The 21,633-nt window shown below is 36.3% G+C and overlaps 1 protein-coding gene across 4 annotated transcripts in view; it reads right to left on the bottom strand.

Moving 5' to 3' along the window:
• The window catches only part of ALG6 (ALG6 alpha-1,3-glucosyltransferase), a 60,570-nt gene that overhangs the window by 15,402 nt on the left and 23,535 nt on the right, over positions 1-21,633 (bottom strand). For 3 of the 4 annotated variants that reach the window (XM_060023118.1, XM_060023109.1, XM_060023127.1), the window contains 6 exons: positions 18,574-18,663; positions 17,349-17,437; positions 15,494-15,576; positions 6,789-6,874; positions 5,296-5,380; positions 2,034-2,104 (listed from right to left, as the gene is read on the bottom strand). In XM_060023118.1, the coding sequence (XP_059879101.1) occupies positions 2,034-2,104; positions 5,296-5,380; positions 6,789-6,874; positions 15,494-15,576; positions 17,349-17,437; positions 18,574-18,663 (504 nt within the window). Of the gene's footprint in view, positions 1-2,033; positions 2,105-5,295; positions 5,381-6,788; positions 6,875-9,733; positions 9,870-10,459; positions 10,652-14,353; positions 14,419-15,493; positions 15,577-17,348; positions 17,438-18,573; positions 18,664-21,633 lie in introns of all 4 variants that reach the window. The other variant, XM_060023136.1, reaches the window with a different exon arrangement.

Below are 21,633 nucleotides of genomic sequence, written 5' to 3'. Positions count from 1 at the left end.
GGAGCTACTAAGCCCGCACGCCACAACTACTGAGCCCACGTGACACAACTACTGAAGCCCGCGCACCCTGGAGCCCGTGCTCTGCAACAAAGAGAAGCCACCTTAATGAGAAGTCCATGCACCGCAACAAAGAGTAGCCCCTGCTCGCTGCAACTAGAGAGAAATCCTGTGTGCAGCAACAAAGACCCAACGCAGCCAAAAATAAAAAATAAACAAAACAAAAAAAAAACACATCAAGTCAGATCATGCGTCTTCCTCAAAATCCTTCCATGGCTCCCCGTTTCCTTCAGAATAAAAGCCAAAGTTCCCAATATGGCCTACAAGATCCTATATAATTTACATGCCTGTTACCTCTTTAACTTCACCTCCTATTACTTCCTACATTGACCACTGCACTCTGGCCACACTGGCCATTCTGTTGTTCCCTAAACATATCAGTCATACTCCCATCTTAGGGCCTTGGCACTGGCTGTCTAGAATGTTATTCTCCCAGATATCTACTTGGCTAACCCTCACCTCCTCCAGTCCACTCAAGTATCTCCTCAACAAGGCCTACCTTGACATCCTTGTTTAAAACTGCAACCTGCACTTACTCCTGTAACCCCAGCTCCAGTACTCCCAATTTCCCTTATCCTCTTTTATGTATCCTTCATGACTTTTATTACCTGCTAACACATTATTTAATTTCTTATTTTTATTTAATTATTAGTGTCTGACCTTGAGAATGAAAGCTAAGAAAGTAGGGATTTTTGTCTGTTTTGTTCACAGATATATCCCAGGTGCATAGAACAGTATCTGGCAAATAGTAGGCCCTCAATAAATATTTATTGGGTGAAATATTTGTTTAATGATAGCTTAGCTGGAACCAGGTCAAGAGGAACTTTAAAATATTTGATCAAAATTATATTAAAGTCATGCACTGTTATGAATAATCTAGGTACAGTTGTAGAGTATGAACTTCCAGAAATTCAGGGCCCACGAGCTAATCTGAATGGTCAGATTATAGGTCACTCACTGATCGAGCTCCTTTCTCTGGAGTAGGAATCCTGGGGAAGATTATACATGTTTGAAAGCAATACCTCTCCACAGTTCCATCCCCTGGCACTAGGGATTTGCATAGGGTCAGCCTAGCCTCACATAACAGTGGTCAGATCTAACTCAAGTTTAGACTTCAGGGGATGAAATTAAGCTGCCCTCCCAGTCTGCAATGGTACGAGACTATTTTTTTCGGAGGAAAGAAGGCTTCCCCATAGGCCAGCCCCACCTACTATAAAGCTCTGCACTAAGGTTTTAGTTCAAAGCTCCACCTAATAAAAGCAATACACCCTTCCATTTGTCATTAGTCATTTCATACATGCATCTTCCACAGGAACCTAGCAAACACAGGGTGAGGGGTGTGGCAGGCATGGGTGGGACTGATCTTGGGCAGGATTCAAGTATTCCAATGTGTTCTGGGCAAATACTATTTTAATATTGGGATAATATACCCCCAACTGCCACTCAATTTCTATGAAGAACAGGAAAAAATTTTAATGCTCCTAAAAAAAAGGAGTGTGGTTAGGGATTGCCAATAGGGTCTAAACAAAGGTTTTGACAGAAGAACTAAAAAGGAGGCAACATATAAAAGCCTCTAAAGAGGTTGATGGAGAGAACAGGCCATTGAATAGATGTGGAAATGAATGAAATGAAAAAGGCAAAGAAGACACACAGGCTCCAACCTAAGTAGAGCCTCTTTGGAAGACAGTTTTTATTAGCATATAGAAAATATAAATGAAAAAAATAGGAAGAAATAAGATATCAGAAATTATTCCATAAAATTTCATCAGTTTAAAATATATCATAAAGAAGTAAAATTGTAAGAGATCATCATTCTGGAAAACATGTGATTTTATGAAATAATTTTATGAAATTATGTAACATTTGCATAGTTTTGATTTGCACTTAGGTGATTAAATGTAAGTAATAAATCTATTTACATATTATAAACACATCACAATAAACAAATAAAATATACTTGAAACATTTTTACTTACAATGATACCAAAAGAATGGACTTTTCATGTACTTGGAAAGAAAATAGAAAGAATGACAGTGCACAGCTAACCTTAAGGAAAAAGGGACAAAATCAGATATAACAACTTACAAAATATAATATCAATTTAATTATGAATCTGACTAAAAATCATTTCAAGTAAAATTTTAAAGTTTAATATAGCTTGTAGCTAGAAGGAAAATATATACACAACTCTAATGTGCATAATATTTTATTCAAATTTAATAATCAAAATATTTTGAAAAATAATTATTATAAGGCTATACCTAACCATCTACAACAAGTTCATTGAGTCTCAGTTATTAATAACAAAACTACTAAATAATCCAGACACGACAATCATACCTTCATCCTCCCTTGGAAACTCTGACAATTTAAATTAAAAAGCATGAAGGACAAGTAAGTCAAAATCTAAAACTGGCAAAGTAAATCCATTTTAGTGTTTTTAAAATGTGCACTTCAATAAAATATATTCAATGTTCTATAAAGTAATCACTTGCTATTTGGGATTTTAAATTAATAATGACTTAGATCTATTTTCAGGAGTTTATATTCTGCATATTAGACATTTATCTATATACATCCAATCTAGTTAGTTGCTCAAACAAAAAACCTGGATCACTATCTTGTACATGCTATACATCCAATCCATCAGCAAACCCTATCTACACCGTCTCCCAAATACAATATCCACTGACTTCTCTCCACTCCCCTCTGCTGATGGTGGCAGAGGAGTGGTCTAAGCCACGCCCACCTTTCTGCTGGGCCACTGCAATAACCTCCCAACTGGTAACGCTCCTGCCCCCGACAATCCATTCTCCATTTAGCCACCATATCAGATCATGTAATTTCCCTGTTTAAAATCCTCCAATAGCTTCCCATTACACTTAGAATAAAATCCAAACTCCTACATAATCTGGGTCCCGCCTTCCTCTTCCAGTCTTTCTTACTGTCTCCCTCACTCATTTCACACCAGCCACTTCATATTTGTGCCTTTAATGCTTTGAACATGCCAAATGTGTTCCTGCCTGGAGAAAAAACTTGCTTTTGTCAAGTCAGAGCCCAAATCTTCTTGTAATTGGTTCCTTCTGATCAATCAATCATTCAGTTCCAGGATGAAATGTCACTTCCCTAGAGAGGCTTTCCCTTACTCAATCTGAAGTAGTACCCCCCTAACCAAACCCCACCAGCCCTCTTTTCACATAATACTATTTTCTTCATAATCCTCATCACTCCCAGATATTTTCCTGTTAACTGATTTATTTTGTTTATTGTTCTTCTCCTGCCACTAGCATGAATGTCCCCCAATTAAGAGAGCAGGGATATTAGCTGTCATTCATTTATATGCCAATTCCTAGAAGAGGACCTGACACATTAGAGGGCACTTAATAAATACTACTTGAAAAGATATAGATAAAAGTAACTTTGCTGCTATAGATATATTAGTATTCATACTATCAATTACCTTAATTATAGACCTATATTAAGAAATAATTCAATCTAAATTGAAAGGAAAAAAAAACTTTAAAATAATTATAATGGGAAATGTTTTAAAGCTCTCAGAAGTATTCAATAAGAATTTAAAACATTATCAACAAAAATAAGTCATTAATATGTCTTTTCTATTTTTTAAACACAATGTCTGGTATTAAAACACAACAAACTAAATAAAATTAGGAAGTTAAGAGAAAGAAAATGCTTTTTCTGCTTTAGAATCCTAAAAGTAATCATCTCTAACACTGCTAGTTACCGAAACTCTGAAATTCCATTCCATCATCTTTGAAATATACCTTTATTTAGCATGATAAATAACCATTTTACATAAGCTTGCAAATATTTCAAGTTAGGGCTACTGAAGACGTCAAAATATTACTAACCACATCCCTCCTATTCTAAACATTCTACAGAATATTAACTATAGATGACTTACTATGCTCAGAGTTCATTCACAGAATGAAACAACAGACATCATCAATAAAAAGGTAACTTTAAAAAAGAGGAACATGAATCTTTTTGCACTGTGGAACCGATAAGCACTTTTGAAATATTTGACTGACATGCTCTGTTCTGGCTTGTTTTTAGAATGCAATATAAATAAGTGGCAGTCCCAGAATTGAAACCCCAATTTCTAAAATGTTGTCCCTTTAGGGAATTTCCTGGCAGTTCAGTGATTAGGACTCCGTACTTTCACTGCCGAGGGCCTGGGTTCAATCCCTGGTGAGGGGAACTAAGATCTCGCAAGCTGCGTGGCATGGCCAAAAATTTTTTTTAAATAATAAAAAATAAAAGGTTGTCCCTTTATAAGTCCACTAAGACTGACTGTTTTCATAAACTAACTCTTCTTGATATTTTAAAAGGGTATCCTTTAAATGTCATTTTATAGACCAAGGTACACAGGAACAAATTCTAAATACCACAGAAATACAACCAGGAGGAATCTGTAAACCCACGCAGAGAAACCCTAAAATATAAAATATATACCCGATCCATGTTTCAACTGATGCAAGTCATGTTCCTAAAACAGAGATCTGTTCCCGCTCCTTCTCCAAAATCTTTTTTGCTCCTCTAGCACACAAATCAGACTCCAAATTTTTCAGCCCAGCATCCAAGCTCTTACATAATTTGATTCTTTCTGACTCTTCTCTCTCACTATATCCTCTCCTAACCTCAACACACACATACCCACGTAAAAGTTACACAAATTTCATTGGTTAATAGCTGTTCCCAGATCATTCCCTATCCCCTCCCACATCTGTACCTTCAAGCTCTTCCTCCTGTCTCGAACTCTCCTGTTACATAACCACCTATTCCAAATCTTGCCCAGCTTTCAAAATTTGGCTCTGATCCCACTTGCTTTAAGAAATAGGCTAAAATCTGCCCTCAAAGCAATATCTCCTTTTCCCACACTATCACAGCACTCCATTGTACCTGACAGAACTTAATACCGTCTGCTTTAGAGCATAATAATTTAAACATGTCTATCACCACTGTTTTCTCCTTTGTATTCCCTCACTGACCACCACAAAGAAATTAAATAGTTGTTGAATTAAACTGAAAGATTCTGATTGCTCAGCCTAGTGCAAAACAGCACCTAAGTATGTCAGACACTCAGTGTTTGCCAAATAAATGAATGTCTTATGTCTCAATCCAATAATCCTGTTCAAAGCAGGAAAATAATTATCTGTATTTTTAAAGGATCAATTGCAGCAAGAATTAAGTATCTAAAGTAATGAGAAACTTACCAGAGTAAATCTGAATCCTCTGGGAGAGGGGTGAAGTGTCAATTTTATACATGCAGGAAGCAGGCTCAAAAATGTAAAACAAAAGCTAAAAAATTAATAAAAATTAGACATTTGTTTTCTTTATAAAGGTATATAGCTAAAATAAAGAAACAATTTTTTAATGTAAGGGTCACATTACTTATCAACTTAAGCTGATTTCAAATTAAAGTTTTTTATGTATTAAATAATAAATTCAAGACCAAATAACATTTTAATAAAATCCATACACTGAAATATGTACACACTTTAATATATACATGATTATATAAAATAGAACAAAATATTATAGAACTAAATATTGCTTATGTTTTTTTAGTATTTAGTATCAATTATGGAAAAGATACAAAGATAGTTAAAAGTCAATTATCAAACAAGAAAACATAACCAGGTATAAAGAGACAATGCTATATTTGTAACACAAACATTCATAAAAGTTACTCACAAGAGAACCTCTTTGGCCCTCAATTTCACAAAAGTTGATTATCTGATTTTCAAGCCCATGACAAATCAGAAAGAACAAGCTAGAAAGAGAGTGGGAAGCTGCTAGAGCTTCTCCTTGTGATGGTTGATGGGCAAGGAGGAAAAAAGAACTCAACGAGCAGAGGAGTCTGGAGCCACTTAGTACCAAGGCAAACAGTCTTTGAAAGCCCTGAAAACAAGTATTATAATGCAAAACAATAACTAATTTTCCCACTTGAGGAGGCTTTGTGGCTTCAGCTCGACTAGTCTGCTTCCTGTTACGGTGGGCTACAAAGGATACTCTCCAACCAAAAGAACTGGAGGAAAGAGAAAGGCAGCACACACACACATACACACACCTCCCAGTTATTCAAATACTAATGTTGGTGCTGCTGCGAAGAGATCTGCAGATGTAATTAAAGTCCCTATTCAATTGATTTTAAGTTAATCAAAAGGGTGTGGCCTTGGGTGGTGCCTGAATCACCTGGAAGCCCTTTAAAAGGCTTAGGCCTTCCCTGAGATCAGACTCCAAACAGCAGTGGGGTCAGTACAGCTCTTCCTTCCCTCTAGATTGCCCCTCCTGAATGTCTGTCTTATGGACTGGCATTCAGTTTGCTTAGCCAGTCCCCCACAATTGTATAAGCCAATTCCTCATAATAAATTCACACACACATACACACACACAGTGATCTCCTACTCATTCTCCTTCTCTGGTCGACCCTGACTGATACAGCGCTGAAAATTATGACTCTTCAATGTTATGTTAAATCATGTTTAATATACTGTTTAAGGAAGACGGAAGTAGGTAACAGTAACTTTCACATAAAATGTTTCAAATAAAAAAGTTCTGTTATACAGAGCAATGAGTTTACATTATGTGGAATATTCACTAATGAAGACTACCTTACTCCCTATGATGCCAGATAAATGAGGTATTGCCACGACACTTTTAGAGTAGCTTATAAAACACTATATACAAACTTGGTGTCTCTTACCTGATCATTAACTGGATGTGATGTGGCAAAATATCCCTGATCTTCAGAAAGACACTGAAGGTGCACCAAATATTGGCTACTTTATCCTTAAAAGAAATTTGTTAGTTTTACATTCTAGTATAATTGAAAGAAATATTAAACTCCATGAAGTACAGCCCATAATTTCTAAATAGGTAAACTTTGGGGTCATGAGAAGCACTTGTTCACAATTTCATAACTAAGTTGATTAAACTCTCTAAGGAACACATACACACACATTTTTCGCAATAGGAGGTGATCTAGCCAACCATAATTTAGATGCGCCCAAGAAATACTTAATATTTTTCGAAGAGCAGCACATTATTCCTAAATACTGAAGTTATTCATCTTTGGAAATTAGTTTCTAAGAAATCTTTACTTCATTTAATGTAGAACACATATTGTTTGACCCATTTTACCACACACCTGAAATCAGAGTAATCTATTAGCTAATCTCCAAAATATACAAACAGCTCATGGAGCTCAATATCAAAAAAACAAACAACCCAATTAAAAAATGGGCAGAAGACCTAAACAGACATTTCACCAAAGAAGACATACAGATGGCCAAGAGGCACATGAAAAGATGCTCAACATCACTAATTATTACAGAAATGCAAATCAAAACTACAATGAGGTTATCACCTCACACCAGTCAGAATGGCCATCATCAAGAAACCTAAAAACAGTAAATGCTAGAGAGGGTGTGGAGAAAAGGGAAACCTCTTGCACTGTTGGTGGGAATGTAAATTGATACAGCCACTGCGGAGAACAGTATGGAGGTTCCTTAAAAAACTAAAAGTAGAACTACCATATGACCCAGCAATCCCACTACTGGGCATATACCCAGAGAAGACCATAATTCAAAAGAACACATGTGCCGCGGAGCGGCTGGGCCCGTGAGCCATGGCCGCTGAGCCTGCGTGTCTGGAGCCTGTGCTTTGCAACGGGAGAGGCGCCAGCAGTGAGAGGCCCACGTACCGCAAAAAAAGAACACATGTACCCCAATGTTCATTGCAGCACTATTTACAGTAGCCAGGACATGGAAACAACCTAAATATCCAATGACAGATGAATGGATAAAGAAGATACATATATACAATGGAGTATTACTCAGCTATAAAAAGGAATGAAGTTGCATCATTTGTAAAGATGTGGATGGACCTAGAGTCTGTCATACAGAGTGAAGTAAGCCAGAAAGAAAAACAAATACTGTATATTAACACATATATGTGGAATCTAGAAAAATGGTACAGATGAAACTATTTGCAGGGCAGGAATAGAGACACAGACATAGAGAATGGACATGTGGACACAGAGGGGAAGGGGAGGGACAAATTGGGAGATTAGGATTGACATATATACACTACCATGGGTAAAACAGATAGCTAGTGGGAATATGCTATAAAGCACAGGAAGCTCAGCTCAGTGCTCTGTGACGACCCAGATAGGTGGGATTGTGGGGAGAGTGGGAAAGAGGTACAAGAGGGAGGGGATACAGGTATACATATAGCTGACTCACTTCATTGTGCAACAGAAACTAACACAACATTGTAAAGCAATTATACTCCAATTAAAAACAAATAAATAAAAAGAAAGTAACTATCACCGGCAACTGTACCATCCTACTTCCCTCTGTCGGGCCAATGAAATTGCTCTTCAGATTTTGAGGGCAACAAGTGAGTGAAGGTAACCAACAGCACCATCAAAAGTGTATGACACTCATTTTTATACTTATCATGATAAATACCATTTCTGAAATACTAGGTTAGCCAAAAAGTTCGTTTGGCTTTTCTGTAAAATATTATGGAAAACCCTGAACAAACTTTTTGGCCAACCCAAAAGAAGGCAAGGCAAATAACCAGGCAGCTTACATGGAGAACTAAACTCTTCTTTATATAGGTATTAAGGTGAGAGGATATATAAAGAAGTTAGGAGCACAATTCTCAAAGTTCAAATTACAGCTCTGCCATGCAAAAGCTATATGAATCTCTGACCTCAGTTTTCTGATCTGTAAAGTGGGTATAACAGCTACTTCAGCACTATGGTTAAGGATCAAATAAAATTACATGTGAAGTGCCTGGTACCTAGTAAGAAAGTGGTGGTGATAGCAATAGTGGTTATTTATGATTATCAGTACTATCACTATCATCATCCCCATTGACATACACGGCACACATTTCTGTTCCTTCACAACACCAAATTCTTTCTTAGCCTCTTTCAAAATGCTGGTTCCATTCTCCCACAGATCCACTGAAAGATACTCTATAGCATTTCATATACTCAAAAACTAGAAAGATATATATGCTTTTCCAATTCTTTTTAAAAGAAATATTTATTCAAAAGCAAATTATCTATAAATATGTTGTCTCTGTCTAACTTTATTAAAAGACCTTTTTGTTTCAGAAAAATGGTTTGTTTAATTTAATTACTAACTCTAAATCAAATTATCCATGCAATAAAAATTTAACAAGAGTGATTAAGCTGGCATTAAATGAAATGAAATGAATGATTCTCATTAAAAATTACTATGGATGAAACCTCATAAGGAATTATGAGATCTTTCTGAAGCAAACATGATTATTAGTTTAATAAATAATTTCCTAGGACTAAAAAAAGAATATAAACCAAAAAAACCCCACAAAGCTGTTAGCTTTGTAGCTGCAACTTCTCATGCTGTCTTTCATTATGAACCCTATTTCATTAGAAAAATGTATAAATGAATTATGGATCTCAGGATGACATAAATATTACCTATTTGTACAATGTACTGGAAAATGCCAGATGAGCTACAGCTTATGTACCAGATTAAATAACTGGCAAGGAATGACTGCAGAAGAGCAGCTGAAGTGCTTCTACATGAAATCCCCAAAGGTCACAGGGAAGGTACTGTAACAGAAAGGAGCGAGAGAAGTTTTTAAACATGCCTCAAATAATCCACGATCAACTGGGAAGAGTCTTCTTAGAACTTGCAGGGTTTGTTCCCTTTCTGTAAAGAATGGCAGCCAGCAGAGAATGAAGGAAGCCACAACAGTACAAGCCAGTTTAATCAACAACACAAACCTAGAACAAAAACAAAGGGAACTGGTAAGATAGGGAGAGGTTAGTAATTCTGAGAAATCAATCGCGTCTCATTACTATAAATATAATAAATGCAAATGTATAGTAATGCATAGTAAAAATGTATAGTAAAAATCTATGCCACCGATACGGGTTTAAGATGAGAGTCTACTTAAATCAGAGTTAAGAAATTCACAGCTATTAAGATGTGCAATTCCCCAACAAGAAGACTATCACCATCCTTCTTAACATTTAACTTAGATGCCATTCCTATGCAGTTATGAAGAAAAATGTCAAATTGGGATGTATTTCTAATTAAGTATATAATGTAATATGCTCTAAAGGGATGAAATCCTACAGCAATGTTCTAACAAGCCAATTCACATTACCTCCAGTAAATATACATCGGTCAAAATATTTCTCTAGTTAGGAAGATTTAAAATACAATAATATAGAACATGACTTGATCTCTCTTTCCATTTACTCCATAGCCACCAACACATTAATGAGAAATCACCAGAAGGCAAAGGTAAGTATGCCAAATAAATTATCTGAAGTAATTTTTTGAATTCTGCTGTTTAAAAGACACTCACCCTTTTCCTTTGAGGCCTTTCTTAAAACACTTGCCAAGTAAAAAACAAAAAAATGGCAAGGAGTGGTAAAGTTCCATCTGCTTATAATTTATAGCTAAGCAAAACGCCAGGGACCCCAGCAGGTCCCAGTCGTAAGATACTCCAAGAACACCCCACAAGGCAAAGCCAAGACTCACAGAATTATATATGTTCCTGTGTCAAGGAATTATCTCAATAATTAAAAGAGATAGATTTTGCATTTTATAGAACATTTTTCTTATGTGATTTTGTAATGATACATTATAATGAAAACGATTTCTAAATAAAAGCTGAAAAGTATTGAATTGATAAACAAATTTGAAATTATATGTAGTGCCTTCAAATATATTAAATCTACTACTAAACAGAGCAACTGATTTGTTTAGGTTTAAAAGAGCTCTAAATAGTTAACACATAACTTTGTTTTCTGCTAGGCTATTTCACAATATTACTATAACACATACCAAAATCAATGCTCCAAAAGTTAAAAAAAAAAACACCAAACTTACTGATATCACTATTTTTCCTCTATAATATGCATCAATAATATAAATTAATATATGTGCTTGATTAGAAACTAATAACACTTATATGAAAACAATATCACAACTAGATTTTCAGTTGAAACCGGTGAGCTGAGTACTCATGTTTACCTCCTCTCCTTCCTGAGACCCCCTTAAAACGATAGGGAATTTTTTAAAGTATAAATTCACAGCCATAAAGGGAACAGGAAGACGCATTACAAGAGATGAAGATTTCAACACATTTCTAGAAGATGGAAAGAGGACAGAGAAGTGGCAACAAATAAACTAGAAGAAGCCACAGCTCAGTGAATGCACAGAGGAAGCTCAGGCTAGCAAGGAGCCAATCCACCCTACAAGCCCCAGAGAACTGTGGAAACAAGCAGGTTGGAGTGCTTGAGTATGTTGAAGAGAAAACAAGAGGATGCACTGAAAACTCCTAGATGGAGATGTCAAATCCCACCTCACTCCTTTGCAAAGATTATCTGGCAGCCAAAACATTTAGGTTTAAAAGGAGGAATACAAAAGAAGGAACAAAAGAAGGAATATTTCTCCAAAGAAATGGAATAAACTATCTGAGCAACTAGTGTAGAAGTCAACACTATAGTGCAAATTCCTCCACATTGTGACATTTAAGGATCCCAGAGTACGGGCCAGAATCCTGCCATGTACCCTATAGTGGACCAAATGTATAGAAAGCTCACATGCAGCTTTCTCTTCTGCCTTATTCTTAGAATAAATACACCAGGATCAAATAGACATATAAGGAACACCTATGACAGAAAAAGGACCAAAGTGAAGAGGAGAAAAGACTGACCCCTAGGAGAATGGAAATAATTCAGGGAACAGTGCGGGAAAAAAAGAGTAAACTGAAATTTAAGATATTAAATGCTTAACAGAACAAATGAAATTTAATAGAAGTGTTACTCATAAAGCAAGACAATCTTCAAAACTATAAAACAAAATGACAAAGAGATGCTCAAGATGGAGCTGAAAGATCTAATATCTGTCTAATAAGCTCAAGAAAGAAGGGAGAGAATTATCAAAAAAAATAATTTATGAGAATTTCCCAGAACTGAAGAACATGAGTCTTCAAAATGAATGACCCATAGTTTCCAAAACAACTGTCAAAAATACCTTTGCCCAAACAAATCGTTATAAAACTTCAGAGCCCGAAAAGTAACAAATAGGAACAACAAAAGCAGCAGCAGCAGTAACAGTTAGTAATAGCGATAAATACTTATGTAGTGCTTAGTACCTCCCAAGTACTGCTTTAAATGCTTTACAAATATGAATTCATTTAATTCTCAAAAAGCTTAAAAAGTAAGGGTTAATATCATCTCCATTTTACAAATGAGGAAAGTAAAGTAAACAGTGGTTAAAAAAAGGTGTCCCTACAAAATGACATAATCCCCAAAGCTTCCAGAGTTTGATTCAAATCACAGAGAAGATACCACTACGAATTTACCAGAATGGTTAAAAGGAAAATAACTGACAACTGGTGAAGGTGAACACCTGGGACTCCTACACCATTGCTAACAGGAGTATTAACTGGTAGATCATGCTTAAAAACCATATAGGAATATCTAAAATTAAGCAAGTGCACACCCTATAATTCAGCAATTCCACTCATAAGAAATATATTTACATGTGTACAAAGAGATATTTACAAGAAAGGTCAAAGCAACATAGTCATCATAGCCAAAACCTGGAAACACTCCAATGTCTGTCTAATAAAATCATGTGTATTCATGCAATAGAATATTATAAAGCAATGAAAGAGAACGAACTACAGCTACATACAACTACACGAATAACTCACAAACAGAATGTTGAACCAAAAAAACCAAGCACAAAGGAATACCTACTGTGTTGTCTTTTTTTTTTTTTTTTTTTTTTGCGGTACGCAGGCCTCTCACTGTTGTGGAGTCTCCCGTTGCGGAGCACAGGCTCTGGACACGCAGGCTCAGCAGCCATGGCTCACGGGCCCAGCCACGCCGCGGCATGTGGGATCTTCCCGGACCGGGGCACAAACCCGTGTCCCCTGCATCGGCAGGCGGACTCTCAACCACTGCGCCACCAGGGAAGCCCTGTGTTGTCTTTTTCATAGAAAGTTCAAAAAAGGGGGAGAACCAAACTATAGTACTAGCAGTCAGTTACGTGGCTATCTTTGAGAAAGGAGGAGGGAGAACTACTTGGGATGCGTACAGGTGTGGTTTTGGATACTGGCAATGTTCTATTTCTCGACATGGATAATAGCCAATTCATTTACATTTTGTGTACTTCTCTGTATGAGAATATTTCAAAGTAAACATAGTATTAAAAAAATCTTGTAGGGCTTCCCTGGTGGCGCAGTGGCTGGGAGTCCGCCTGCCGATGCAGGGGACACGGTTTCGTGCCCCGGTCCGGGAAGATCCCACATGCCGTGGAGCGGCTGGGCCCGTGAGCCATGGCCGCTGAGCCTGCGCATCCGGAGCCTGTGCTCCGCAACGGGAGAGGCCACAACAGTGAGAGGCCCGCGTACCGCAAAAAAAAAAAAAAAAATCTTGTAAACAACTTTTTTCTTTTCTTTATTATCAGTGTTCTTGATATTATCACACTATCTAAAAGCCATGATCCTATAATGCCAAAAAAAAGGTCTCAATTAGGAAAGAGGACTGAATAAAAAGTATGATGGAAGTAACTACCTATTTGAATATTTTTGCAAGTCCTTTGACAGATACACGTTTTAATTTTGTAAGTAAAACAGATTGGCACCAAAAGGAAAAGATATTAATTAAGCAATCATGGTGTGGATTATTTATTTTCCTTTGGGACAGATAGTAATATTTAATACATTAGAAGACAAACTGGAGAGCCATGTACAGATTTTATCAACTTTCCTCTATAATTTGTTTATTTGAATGTTCCTTATTTTAGGTATCAAAAATTACGCACATAAAATCCACATAGATTTATTCAATTTTAGTTTCCTAAAGCTCCCAGCTACCACTATCTGTTAGAGAAACATTTTGTTTTAAAACTCAAAAACTGGAAGACTGTTTTTGTCAGCAGCAGAAAACATTTACAAAAGATAGAAAATGTTTCACCTTTTCAGAATTAGCTCCAGAACAGCTGATCAGTTACCAACATTCTGTTCCCAATCCAAACAGTTGTGAAAAAACATTGCTACTTTTAATTTGTACTTTACCCTTCAACTAAACACTTGCTGAAGAGATTCTTTTACCATTTTAAAAATGGTTTATATAAGCAAGAACCCTAGTAAATAAGACATAACTAGATGACAACATTATACAAACTGAGCCTAGATTTCATGATATGCATCTGACTTCATTTCTAAATTAGTAAAGGATACTGAAAATGTCCATAGTCGATAAGAATAAGGCCTGGATACAGCAATATGCATAATGCATTAGCAATCTGTAAAGAAAATTATTGTGAAATAAGAAAGTAATCTGTTACTTGAATCAAACCGGGTAAAAGTGTAGTTTCATTTAACACAGTAGCAAATGTTCCCCTCTTACCTTCTATTTATCAAAATACTCCATTTTTATAAAGCAACTCTTTAAACACTAAAGTCTTCATGGAAGTGACATAGTATACTTCAGTAAAAAGGAAAAAAATCCCTAAAAGGTGTTTGTCTGAGAAAGCACTTTTAGATATATAAATCAGATAAATTAATCTAATGATTAATCTATATAAAATGACCAAAGAGAATAGTCATGGGACTTCCGTGGTGGCTCAGTGTTTAAGAATCAGCCTGCCAGTGCAGGGGACACGGCTTCGAGCCCTGGTGCAGGAAGATCCCACATGCTGCGGAGCAACTAAGCCCGTGCGCCACAACTCCCGAGCTTACACTCTAGAGCCCACAAGCCACAACTGCTGAGCCCATGAGCCACAACTATACTGAGCCTGCACACTTAGAGCCCAAGAGCCACAACTACTGAGCCTGCACACCTAGAGCCCGTGCTCTGCAACAAAGTGAAGCCACCACAATGAGAAGCCCGCACACTGCAACGAAGAGTAGCCCCCGCTCACCGCAACTAGAGAAAGCCTGCACGCAGCAACAAAGACCCAACGCAGCCAATAAATAATAAATAAATAAAATTCTAACACAAACCGTTTGATTTTTTTAAAAAAAAGAGCATATTTGTTAACTGTGAATATGAGAATATATCGCAACTTTTCAAAATGACTTTCAGTTGTCATTCTCACAAGCCAACTCAAAATTCAGATTTACCAGTTAAGCAATAAATTTAGCATGCTGTGCAATTCAGCAGTATATAACTTCTAAAATTCAGTGCATCTTATTACTATATTTGGACATTAAAATAATTACTCTAAGATAAGTTAATGTTTCTAAATGAAAATTGACAGAAGATATACTGTTCCCTATTATCTATTCCCAAAAGCATGACTTCCTTAAGCTCTACACTTAATAGTTAAGGCAATAAAACATTCCAGAGATGAAATGTCAGGTTACTTCAAAACATACCTTTTTCTTAGTTGAGATTTCTTTTAAACAACAGCAGTACAAAACCACTGCAGGTATGTAAATCAGCAAATCAGCAATTAACACTGAAAAAACAAGCAAATGATTTTATGCGTTGAGTCCATCAGGGTCTACTATAACCTATTAACAGCCTTCCTCCAACCCGGAGTGGGAATTCTATTAACACGAGGTTCCTACCCACGCTGGACAAGTCCTTTCCATGTTGAGCACTTTCCATTCCCTTCACCTGTGCCTAATTTCAACTGATACAGTACTAGAGTCTCTTAATTTTCTCTAACAAATTCACATATTAAATCAATTAGCTGTATCTAAAACCAGTTCTCTCTTTGCTCTGACTTGGACATAAAAATTAAGAATACTCAAAGCAAGGGAAGGAAACTTTTATTTTCCCCTCAATATCTGTATACTCCAAATTTTCTGATGTGAACAATACCTCAAATGTGGAGATGCATAGGAGAATCTTTTTTAATGTGAATATTTATAAAAATTCATAAATTTTTGCTAATTAATGCCTACAAAGAGCTTGATAGGTCCAGGTGAGGAGGAAACTGAAAAAAAGTGGGGAAAAAAATAAAGCAATTCATAATTCTGAATGTTCAGTCCTTTTAGAACAAAGAAAAACTAATATATTAAGTTCTTCAACAGTACAACATAGCTATCCAAAAAGCCTATTTTTTTCTTGTACCACACATATATATTTGTGCACAATAAGATAAGTGATAGTAAACTGTCAGTGTCAGATGCATGCAATCCTATTTTCAGCTCCAGATGCCACATTTTAGATGACACTGACAAACTGTAACATATTTGAAGGAGCACAACCGGAGGCCTCAAAACCATATCACATTCAAGAAACTGGTCGTCTAAGAAACAGCTAAAGTATTTACGAATGTTCAACCTCGAGAAGGGATGACTTCAAATGTCTGGAGGGTGTTAGATATATAAAGGATCGGACTTGTTCTATGTAGCCCAAGGAAACAGAACCTAAAATGACTAGTGAAGGTTCAATATAAGAAGGAAATTTCTAATGACTGGGGCTCTCTGAAAATAGAATAGAGTCTCTAAAGGCTGAAAGTTCCCTGCAGATACAGGTATTGGCTCAGAAGCTAAATATCATGTGGTGAGTATGTGGTTCAAAAAGGATTAAAGCATTGGGAAGAGGGAGTGGTGTGGGAGAGGGAAAGACAGGCAATACAGGTTATCTCTTGGGCCTGATATTCCATGACTTGATGAATAGTAAAGAGAAGAAACCCTGACTAGATTTAGACTAATTAAAGAAAAGACCCAGGCTAGCATTAAAGCCTAAGTCTTGTAAAGCTTTTAAAGAAATTTAAGCTTATTACTTTCAACTTTTAAACGGCACACAATAAATGCTCAATAAACATTTGTTGTAAGGATTAATTTAGCAACACTGCAAAGCAATACAATATATGACATACAGCTGTAATTCACTGTAAAAGTGAAAGGGATTTATTAAAGCAACAGCCTAAACAAATAAAACTTTAATTTAGAGCTAACCAACTTCAGGTGAGCTATTAATATTAGCCTCACTTTACTAGGCCTCAGTTTCCTCAGCTTAAAGTAAGGATAACAACAGTATTTACCTCATTTGCGTGTCCAAATTATTAAGAGAGATAATAGTAAATGTAAAGCACCCAGAATTATTAGTTTCTACCCTTTCGTTTTTTAGCTTACATATACATTTGCTCACATATTATACATATATAGGCATATTTCTAGTTACACAACTATAAAAGTAAGGACAATAATAGAACCTGTCATCAGTTCAAAAAAAATTTTAATCAAATTTTACACTCAATGCCTATTGCTCTTTTACCTGTTGCACGCATGAAGAGCTTATGTGCCTGACTCTCATATCCACGTGATGTATGGAGAGCAATCCAGTCTGGATTTATAAACTTTGCCCTGCAAATCAAACATATGTACATGCACTTTATTCCCCATTACTTTTAGCAATAAGGACATCTGAGGACATATGAATCTATTTTGAGAAGTTGCCATTGCTCCTATAAAGCAATGGAGTTAAGGCTTAAGCTTTACTCTTTGTATTTAACCATGTGAAACTGACTAACGCTATCAGAATCTGCCATGCTTATCTTCCAACAAACCCATGTAGCGTGTTAACTAAAAGCCCTACCTTCATGATTCTTCCAGTGTGAAAACAATCTGATGTCACATTTCATTTATTAAACATATACTTTGTAAAGAGCAATACACTAATATTGACAAGAGGATCATAGTTTTATAATTATCTTTTCAGTTATCATAATAGGCTACAATAAATAGCTATTAATCATAAATCATTGCATAAAACTGAACATAATTATTAAAGATAAATTAAGTTTTCAATCATATTACATTCTCCAGAACACTGCAAAGTATATCTGATTATCGTGAAGTTTGGAAACTTATTTTTAATCCAGGATGCTAATTTTTACAAAATAGAACAAATAAAATGAGTTTGGAAGATAATGTGAAGAAGTTCCTCAAATTTCTGCTGATACACTTCAAGTCTGAATTGGAATACCAGGACAGAGTAGAACTGGTTCTCCACTAAATAGAAGCACCTAATCTTCCATAAACCATTCCATTTCTGTAAAAGAAAAAGGAATTCCAATCCCGATCTTAAATCATAAGTGAAACACTACGGTACTTCTGGTTTCTTACTTGACAGGTTAGTCAGAATACCATTTAGACCTTTATTTCTCATTTACTTTGGGTCATTCCAGGAAAAAAGCTTTTCTATGCACAACTAACCATATTAGATGTATTTCTCAGTAATCCATGCGTAGTTGGTAACATCTCTACTTCAAAACAAAGCTAGATTTTTGCATCTCTTTCTAGACTTTCCTCCAAAAAAATTATGAAAATAGTCAAACTCTGATAAACTTTCCTATAATCCAATTATAAAGGTATGGTGCTCTACAAACCATAATACAATAATAGCTACAAACGATTTCTTCTCTATTCAACAAACTCTTCCTTACTACATCTGCTAAGGGCATAAATATTTAAAGTTATGTTAAGGAAGAAAAACTTACACATATGCACATAAAAGACTATGATAAGCTGTAAGAGGTGGATAGTCCAATCCCCAATACTGTAAGTTGTTATCACTGCCGTTAAAATACCTGAAGAAAGAGGAAAAAGAAAGCACCATTCCAACAATCAATATTCAAGAAATACTTATATTTAACATCTCACTTCATTTAACTTAATTAACATGAAAAAATGTTATACAAGGTTAAAAAAAATTCATCTAAACTTCTCCCCTCTCCTAAAAATTTTTGTGAACTCACAATTAAAAGTTGTTATTGAGTAGTGTGACTAAATAATTTATTGTCTAAACCAAGGTACTCTTAAGAAAGAAGCTGTAAATAATTAAGCCATAACAATAGAGGCAAACCAAGATTCTCACAGACAAACCAGAACTTGTTATCACTCTACTATTAGTAAACTTAATGACCAACACTTATACAAAAGAAAATATGCAACAGAAAGAGAATTTGCTTCTGACAGTCTAAAAAATTAAAGAAACAATATGAAATAACAATTTAAATAAAAAATGAATGTCAAAGACGACGTAAAGATTTGGTTTACAAAGAAAGAAATATTGCATGAAACAGGTATACTTTTCTTAATAACACTTTGAACACAATTCAACCAACATGTAATGGGAGCCTATTACATGCAAAATTCTGTGAATTAAGGAAGAAAGCTGGATCTAATGTTCATAACTTAACAGGCTCCTCTAACTGCTCAGAATGGGAAGGAACGAAATTATATTCAAGAGTGTTATCATTAACTTCAAAATGTAATTTTTTCTAACATATCATGGGTATTTTTGCTTTTTACAAAAAAAAACTTTAATTTAAAATAGTTCCAGGACTTCCCTGGTGGCACAGTGGTTAAGAATCCACCTGCCAATGCAGGGGACATGGGTTCGAGCCCTGGTCCAGGAAGATCCCACATGCCATGGAGCAACTAAGCCTGTGCACCACAACTACTGAGCCTGCGCTCTAGAGCCCACGAGCCACAACTATTGAGTCTGGGTGCCACAACTACTGAAGCCTGCGCGCCTAGAAACCGTGCTCCGCAACGAGAAGCCACTGCAATCAGAAGCGCACACACTGCAACGAAGAGAAGCCCTCGCCCATCACAACTAGAGAAAGCCCGTGCGCAGCAATGAAGACCCAACACAGCCAAAAAAAATTTTTATTAATAATAAATAAAATTTAAAAATAAATAAATAGGTCCAAACTTAAAAGTTTCAAGAACAGTTCAAAGAGCTTCTGTACATCAAATGTAAAAATTTATTTAACAAAAGACACCATAAGAAAAATTCAAAGACAAGAACAGGAAGAAGCTATTTATTTTATACATATACACACACCAAAAACTGATTAAAATATAGAATACTATTGTATACTGTTGAATACTGTGGCAGACAGACTTTAAGGTCATTCCCATGAACCCATCTCCTGGTGTTCCTGCCTTAAGTGTGTACAATCAATCCCCTCCCCTCAAGTGTGGGCAAGACCTGTGACTTGCTTGTAAACAACAAAATACAACAAACGTGATAGGATGGTCACGCCTGTGCTTATGTTTTATGTATATGTAAGATTCCATCTTGCTGGCTAAGCTACAGAGACTCCCTTTCACTGACTTGGAAGAATCAAGCTGTCATGTTTTAGTAAGTGGGCATACTGGAGAAGCCACATGGCAAGAAACTGCAAGTAGACCCTAGGAAATAAGGGTAGCTTCCAACAAGAAACCAAAGCCCTTAGTCTTGTAAATGCAAGGAAATTAATTCTGCCAATAACTTGAGGGAACTTGGAAACAGTTCCTTCCCCAGTTGAGCCTCTGATAAGACTGCAGCCTCAGATGACAACTAGACTGCAACCTCCTGAGACCCTCCCTGATCATAATATTGAACTAAGCTGTGCCCAGACTTCTAACCTAAAGAAACTACAATAATAAATGTGTGTTTAAGTAAGTACCATTTATGGTCACTTGTTAACACAGCATAGAAAATTAATGTAATTGTTTATTTTAAAATCATATAAATCATTACAAAAAAGATCAGCAATCCATCAGAAACATGGGGGAAATATATAAATATGCAAATTTGAGAAAAAATATGATGGTCAGTAAATATATTAAAAGATAACACAAGTACTCAAGGAAATGGAAATTTTAGAAGTCTAGTGTTAATTGTTATTATTAAATATTGGTAAGGATATATGGAAAGAGATATTCTTGTGTTGGTATCCATTAAAACTGGCTACTTTAGAGATTCCACTTCTAGGAATCTACCTAGGAAAAACACGTACACATGTACACAGGAGAAATGTACTTTATCATTCACCTACTAAAAGATATTTAGAGTGTTTCAGGCTTCTCATAATTATAAACAATGCTGAAATAAAGTCATTCCCACAATTCCTGACTTATAAACCTGTGATTTTTTTTAAAAAGCAACATGCTCGGGCTTCCCTGGTGGAGCAGTGGTTGAGAGTCCACCTGCCGATGCAGGGGACACGGGTTCGTGCCCCGGTCCGGGAGGATCCCACATGCCACGGAGCGGCTGGGCCTGTGAGCCATGGCCGCTGAGCCTGCGCGTCCGGAGCCTGTGCTCCGCAATGGCAGAGGCCACAACAGTGAGAGGCCTGCGTACTGCAAAAAAAATAAAAATAAAAAAAATAAGGTATTCCTATTATTCCTGCCTTGAATATGGTTGTACAAAGTCACAGTGCTGATAGCCCTGGCAGTCATCTATTGATCATGGGGTGAAAAGCCTCAGGCTGAAAAGCCAACATGCCAAGAAGAATGAATGAAAGAGAAGAAAAATGGAAAAGCCTGAGTCTTTGATTGCTATTATTTTTTAAATATTTATTTGGCTGTGCTGAGTCTTAGTTGCAGCACGCAGGATCTTCGTTGAGGCATGTAGGCTCTAGTTCCCTGACCAGGGATCGAACCCAGGCCCCCTGCATTGGGAGTGCGGAGTCTTGACCACTGGACCACCAGGGAAGTCCCTTAATTGCTATCATTGAGCCAGTTTACCAGCCCTGCAAAGACCTACTTATTAAGTTAATTATTTT

The sequence above is a fragment of the Delphinus delphis genome, chromosome 1 (genome assembly GCF_949987515.2).
Source record: "Delphinus delphis chromosome 1, mDelDel1.2, whole genome shotgun sequence".
Classification (NCBI taxonomy): Eukaryota; Metazoa; Chordata; class Mammalia; order Artiodactyla; family Delphinidae; genus Delphinus; species Delphinus delphis.
The sequence above is the reverse complement of the archived record's forward strand: the minus strand, read 5'-3'. Positions and strand labels throughout refer to the sequence as shown.